The sequence below is a fragment of the Hipposideros armiger genome, unplaced genomic scaffold (assembly GCF_001890085.2).
Source record: "Hipposideros armiger isolate ML-2016 unplaced genomic scaffold, ASM189008v1 scaffold_182, whole genome shotgun sequence".
Taxonomy (NCBI): Eukaryota; Metazoa; Chordata; class Mammalia; order Chiroptera; family Hipposideridae; genus Hipposideros; species Hipposideros armiger.
The window spans coordinates 1,406,266-1,413,285 of record NW_017731532.1 but is presented as its reverse complement, the minus strand read 5'-3'; the positions used below and the strand labels follow the sequence as shown (position 1 = coordinate 1,413,285).

General features: G+C 41.3%; 1 protein-coding gene across 1 annotated transcript in view; it reads right to left on the bottom strand.

The window, feature by feature from the left end:
• Nucleotides 1-1,523: 1,523 nt before the first annotated feature.
• The window catches only part of LOC109388136 (V-type proton ATPase subunit S1-like protein), a 38,546-nt gene continuing 33,049 nt past the window's right edge, over nt 1,524-7,020 (bottom strand). The window contains 2 exon segments of the mRNA XM_019652588.1: nt 1,524-1,903; nt 5,942-6,182. Coding sequence (XP_019508133.1) covers nt 1,601-1,903; nt 5,942-6,182 — 544 coding nt within the window. The 3' untranslated portion in view covers nt 1,524-1,600.

Sequence of the window (7,020 nt, the reverse complement as noted above, 5' to 3'; positions counted from 1 at the left end):
TGATCATTTATACCACCAATGGACAACTAAGGCAACCACAATGAAAATCTGTTTCATTATGGAATGACATGGGCTATCAGTTTCTTATTCCCTAATGCTAATGGAACCCCTCTGGTTTTAAGCCAGAGTCAGATAATCAATACTAGATTCCCATTTTTTTGAAGGTCTGCTCCCTGCAGTCATCTTTGGTACTAATAAGTACATAAATCAATACTCTTAGCTGTAGACTACAGAATCTACTCCAGGTATTAAAACAGAAAGGAATTTACTACAGAGTTTTAGGAGCTTCCAGAATTCTGAGAGGGCTGTAAGCAAACCTATGTTCATGGCTGAGAATGACGCAGCCAGAAGAAACGTCCAACAGGAGACTGTTCTATCAGAAATCCCACAGTCATTGTCATTTGCTCATTGGCATCTAAGATGGCAATAGGCTGTAGACCCATCCACACAGCTTCAGAGAAGATCCAATTTTTCTGTGCATGACCCCCAACCCCACATTCTTCCTATCTACATTCTAAGTTTTATGCTGGGGTATCTTAGTACAACCAAGGTCATGTGCGGAACCCTAGTTAGGGAACTGCAATGTACTTTTTATACTTAAGATCTCTTTAACACAGAAGACATATTAGAGGAGCATTGGTGAGGATGCAGAGTGAGCCAATCTTCAGTTATCTGCTAGGAACTGAAAAAGATTATGGGGAAATCCATGTTGAAGAAAGTGGTGGTAAGAAGATTAGTGGTGCTTCCGGAATTTCTAACAGGAAGAGTTTAGGAGACACTGTCTCATTGGAAGGGGGTTTAGGGGATTTTCCTTAAAGCTGTGTTTGCAAAGCAAGCACACCGTTCTTACTTAACTCAGTTGTTTATTTCAACCACTACTCAGGAGAGCTAACAGAGGTCTCAATCAGACATGTGAGACAAACCTTGGCGCTATAACCAGAAGGGAAAGGGGAGATACTACCAAGATCATCACCCCTGCTTCACAGATTTAACTGGGTTGAGTAGCAAAGTGAACGACAAGAAAACCCTTGAATGAAGTGTTCTACCATATTGACAGGAGTATCCTCTACATAGTTCTGTGAAAGACCAAAAAAAAAGCTTATTTTTAAAAACAAAATTGTGACCTAATTTCTGGAAAATGCAAACCATGTTACAAGGTATTTTAAATTTGGAACTTCCAGGTAACCTTGTATTCATTATTTCTACACTTACCACATGCAAACTGGCACAGGCAAGATGGACCAAGTGTGTTTTCCCTTCTTCATATTGTATCTTTATTTTGTTTTATTTTGTCTCCCTAACTTGAAACATCCCTTTGCTTTCAAGGTAGCTTTGGGGCAATAAACGCTCATATTCGTCTTTGTGGGATTCCTGAGAATTCCCTTTTCATTGCTCCGAGTCCATCTAAGTAGGTAAGTGGATGCTTGAAAATGTGTTTTGTGCATTTGTGTACATGTATTTCTTTCTTTTCTTTTTCTTTCTTTTTTTTAAATCAAGCTATTTGGTGAAATCCTTGTATCACAAGTCGAATAGCACAGACTAGAAACAACCCTTGTCAGAGGCCTTTGTGGACTCTGTGAGGGAGACAGGGCCTGTGCTGCTAAACGTACATTTTGCAGGTCAGTTGGCTTCTCAGTTCATAGCATTGAACTCCCTGGCGACTCAGCAGCTCCTTCTCCTCTGCTGCGTCTCGAGCTTTCGACTGGGGGTAGTGGGCCGGAGAGGCAATGAAGTCATAGTGCCGGTCCAGGTAGCGCAGGTAGGTGAGCATGTGCAGGGTGTAGGCCAGGACCAGCAGCAGGATCAGGGCTGTGGCCAGGCCGATCAGCATGGCCTGGGAGAAGGGAGGGGCGCAGTCTCGGGCCTTGGCGAAGCGTCAGCCCTGGATGGGAAAGCCTTGGATCTGTCAGGAGAAGGAGGAGGGCTGAAGTCACATGTTCTTTCTCTCCAGAGACCTACTTCCCAGGAGGGCTGGAGGTTCTGGACCCCTAATGAGGCAAATTTAAGATCATGTGACCCTATTTGCTGAATCATTTAAATGCATGATCTCACAAATGTGACAATGCTTATGGACCAGTGAAACTTGATTTTAAATCAAGACTGACCCAGAAACTCCTCTAGGATATATGATTGTCATAATTAAGAGGCTCGTGAAATTCAAGGCTCTTAAATAAAACGTCTTTTAATCTCTTTCTTAGGAATGTTCTCATTCATCTCAAACCACAATTGCTGTAGTACCTCTAAAATTTGAACACACTCAAAATTTTACATGTTAGTCTAAATTGCCCAAAGAGTTTTAAGTCTCAGCTCTTCTGCCTTTGAGTCTGTTGACAGGACTTAGACAGAAAGAGTCTTTTAAGGGAAGATATGATTCCCAATGAGGCAAAATGGGAAATAATAAAAGCTAACACTACTTATTGAGGTGTTTTTTTTTAATGTACCAGACATTGCCTTAACTCATTTAATACTTATAAGAGCCTGTAAATTACTATTTTATCCCTAGCTTATGGATGAGGAGAATGAGGCACAAAACTTAAGTAACTTGTCCAGAATCACACAGCGTTAAGTGTAAGTAAAGCAGTGATTCAAGCTCAGGCAGTATAGCGTCTGAGTGACTCCTCAAGCTTACTACTCCGTAACGACTGCTGTGTTCTGTCTTCTTCCTCCCGTCACCTCTTTACCAGTCGTCGTACGCTACAGATTTGGTATGGTTTTTGGAAGAGTTGTATATCAGCCCCTCCTTGTGTCCTATCCAGAGAATAGAAAAGAAAGCTTTTCCATATGTGAAGATGAAGTCGTTTAATTACTGGGAACCAGGAGAGGCTCAAATTAACAATTGGCCCCAGTACCTAAACACTGTCACAATGAGAGTAACAGGGCTACAGAGCAACTACTCTTAACGGCAGTAATCGTTTGTGGAAGGCAGCCCCCACATTTAGCTGGCTTTTAGAAAATAACTCTGTACTGCATCACTTTATTCAGTCACCTCGTTGGTTTTAAAGGCATACATCAGAAAATTCAATTATCCATGAGTGTTTTACCGAGAATTCATTTTTATGACTTAAGTGGGCCCAGTAGCACTTTTCCATGCTAAAATGATTGTAGCCACCCATCATGCCACATACCTTAGGGGCCTATCTCGCCCAATTGTCTTTGCGCTAGACTCAATCCAAAACAGCTTCTGAGGGAGATTCTTGGCCTGGCTCCTGGGATCCTTGGCCTGCCCTCTGCATGGAGAGGCAAAGTGGCCTTGTCTTCAGAGTGGTGCCTGATGAGTCAAGCTCCTCAGTTATAAAAGCTGGCCCCGATTAATGCTGCAACTCCAGCCAAAGAGAATGTCCTCACACTGACTGCCACGTAATTCCTAGCAAGACTTGGTTGAGAACAGGATCTGTGGAGGCTGCCTGAAGGGTACGTTGTCCATTCCTTTTCTGGACTAGAGAGTGCAAGTACTCTGTATCCAGTCCACAGGTGAGTTTTGTTTGGCCCAGAGCTCTGAACATCCTGAAAACTTCCCACAAGAATCCAGATTTTTAGCTTCTACTAACAAGTCAAAAGATCCAGCAACACTAGGCCAGCATTCCTACAAAGCAAAAATTAGCTGGAGTTGAATAAAATACACTCCTTTTGATGCTGGCTACACTTTGCCACAGTCCGCGCAGCTGGCCTACCTGAAGCACCTGAGTGTGCCACGCATGTGACGTCACTCTAGGCTTTATTTCTAGAATATGCCAGGTCAGCAAAGCGGCATATGTAGAATGCTGCCTTCTTTCTGTACACATCCCTCAGCCACCAGCACCTCTCGCTTGGGCTGAGTTTGCATTCTGCCATCTGCTTCCATTAAAGTGTTTTAACAAGGCCCACCTCTGACACCCAGCTGCGCCCACTATAGGGCTGCTGTCCAAAAGGTTGGCACATGCTGCCCACACAGGGATGATGTACTTCTCACAAGCACATTTTCAGTAGACCTATGGACCCCATGGACATGTAACCGGATGGTTCTTTCTTCTGCTGGCTGCTCCAAAGTTTCAGAGCCAAGTTACTGAGCCACCTCCAGCCAGCGCGGACAGACGGCCTTGTGGTCTTCTATACCAACCTTACCAGTGCCTCTAACCAACCTTTTCTTCTTTTGTTTTTCTTAGCCTCATGTCTTTGCCCATTTTGCAAACTTATTTTTCTTGTAGTATGTTTATAAGTCACCTTAAGTCATTTCTGGAACAAGGTGGAGGCATAAATCAGTCAATTCCTCTGTTCTAATTAGGTGAGATTGTGGATGAATTATTCCTCATTTGCATTATTACCTGCCTGTCTTTTAAGGGGCAAGACAAAGAAAAAAAATGCACATGCACACATGCGCGCACATACACATACACATACATGCACACGCACACGCACACGCACACGCACACACAAATGCCTTTGGAGCTAGACAGTCCAGAATTCAAACTCTGCCTCTACCATTTACCAGTTACATAATTATTCAAAATTAGAGCTTTAGTTACCTCATTTGTAAAACAGTGATAATAACAGCTACCTTGCAGCATTATGATATATTTTGAAGACAAATATATAAAATAACTACAACAGTGCAGACACACAAGAGGGGGCTCACAGTAGTAGCTATTGTTAATCCATGCCTGCCACAGTCCAGGTGTTGCCGCAAAAATTAGGCCGTGAATTCTTGACATCCATAAGGATAGGTCAGAAACTGAAAATTGAAATGGTAATTTGCTCAGGTGGCTGAGAAGTAATTTGAAACCAGGTCTGTTGGGGCCTAAAATGCGAGTTCCTTCCATACCTCAAACTACACCTCATCAACACTACACCTCTCCAAGCTGGGGGGAGACACGTAAATACATATATAAAAATGTATTTATTATATATTAAATACATATAAATATATTGGGTTGTCAGAAAAGTCATGATGCATTTTTGCAACGAAAAACATAGAAAAAGTATGTCATGACTTTTCCAACAACCCAATATATATACACATATATATGAACTTCCCTTTATATTTGGGAAAGATTGTTAAGTGCCCATAGAAGGGGCAAGTGTGCCTGCTATTTCAGTGAGTTGGAAGAACAAGTTAAAGCTTTTCTCACAAGTAAACAGGACAGAGGAACTTGACAGATGTCTCTCAACCTGACATTCTGATGGTGAAAAAGCACCTCTTTGCCCCCATGCCTTTCCCCAAATATTTTCAAGAGGATCTTTGAGATATTTTTGACTCTCTGGCTGACAGTTCCATTCCTACCTAACTGCCAAAGCTGTCACTCACGCTACAGATGTACTTCTTATCTGCCCTGATAGGATCACTGCTCCACTCCCTGAAGGAAATAAAATAATTGTCTGATAATTCCTCTCCCTAGAAGGGCCTCTCACTCTTGGAAGTGTCAGTCACTGGGCTTCAGGCCACCGCTTCATTCCGGCTTAGATTGCTGGCATTCTTCCCTGATAATTATTAGGGACTGCATAAACCTGACTTTAAAAGAAAGAGGCGTGGAGGGTGTGCAGGGAGATGAAACTATTCTATTCTATTTCAGTCCTTAGAGCAGCAGTTCTCAACCTTCCTAATGCCGCGATCCCTTAATACAGTTCCTCACGTTGTGATGACCCCCAACCATAAAATTATTTTCGTTGCTACTCTATAATTATAATTTTGCTACTGTTATGAATCGTAATGTAAATATCTTTTTGTTTCCCGATGGTCTTAGGTGACTCCTGTGAAAGAGTCGTTCGACCTCCCAAAGGGGTCGCGACCCACAGGTTGAGTACCACTGCCTTAGAGGATAAAGAAAAAAAAATTACCAATATTATTTTAAAGGTATCCACATCTTTCTTTTCCTTAAACACCTATGTTTCAATCTCAGGTATTTTCAAACAAACGCTGAATTTCTTCGGCATCAAATACACAGAGGCATATGTTTTAGTTTATTACCTGGAAATCAACAAAAGTGACCTCCCACAGGCTTGACATATCATCCGTGTCACTGGGCAGCAAGAGGGCATCATACTGCCGCCCGCTGCTGACATGCTGGCAGTGGTAAGAGTGACTTGATGGAGCATAGACGCCAGTTGCATTAAAAATTGCTTGGATTGAATTATTAGAAATAATCTCGACTTGGTGCAGACTAAACCAGCTCTGCATGGACAACTTGTTGTAATTGGTAAGGGTGAATCTGAAAATGATCATAAAACAGTGTTACCCCCAAAGCACTTTTACATTTGCTGACACAGGACATCCTCTATGAACAGTACAATTGCACCCTCTTTTGTCAGGTAGTAAAATTGACGCCAAGAGAGCTTTTTACTTTGGTTCTGAGCAAGCGCTTCCTGCTGAGTGGGAATGAAAGCAAATAACAACGCAGCTCCCCAAAGTGAGCAATACAATTCCTACAAAAGGAAAAACACAAAAAGCTTGGCTTTTTTTTCTGTTTTGCTTTTAAGAGAAATACTACTATTTTTCAATGAATAAAAAGCAAAGACTAAAGTGTGAAAAAGGAAATGTATGGGAAGAAAAGTCTATAGCAGTGTTTCTCAAAGTGTGGGCCCAGGACCACACTACCAGCATCACCTCGGAGTTTGTTTAAAACTGTGCTTTTCGGAGTTTGTTTAAAACTGACACCATACGTAGCTATTACAATACCATTGACTATATTCCCTATGCTGTACTTTACATCCCATGATATATATACATATATATATACATATATATATGTATATATATAAAATAGTTAACATTCGATATGTTTTTATATTAGTTTCAGGTGGATTTTTTCTGTTTTAGAGTCAACATTTGATTTTATTATTGCAAAACAATTGAGAAAAACTTAAATGGACATCATTATAGAATTAACTAAATAAACACTGGTCAAAAATAATAGTAACAGCTCTTACTATGTGTCAAGCACTGTCTATGTTTTTTATGTGTATTTTATTTCATCTTCATTATGAGATAGATAATACTACCTTCATTTTGCAGATGAGGAGTCTAAGACACAGAGGGGTTAAATAACT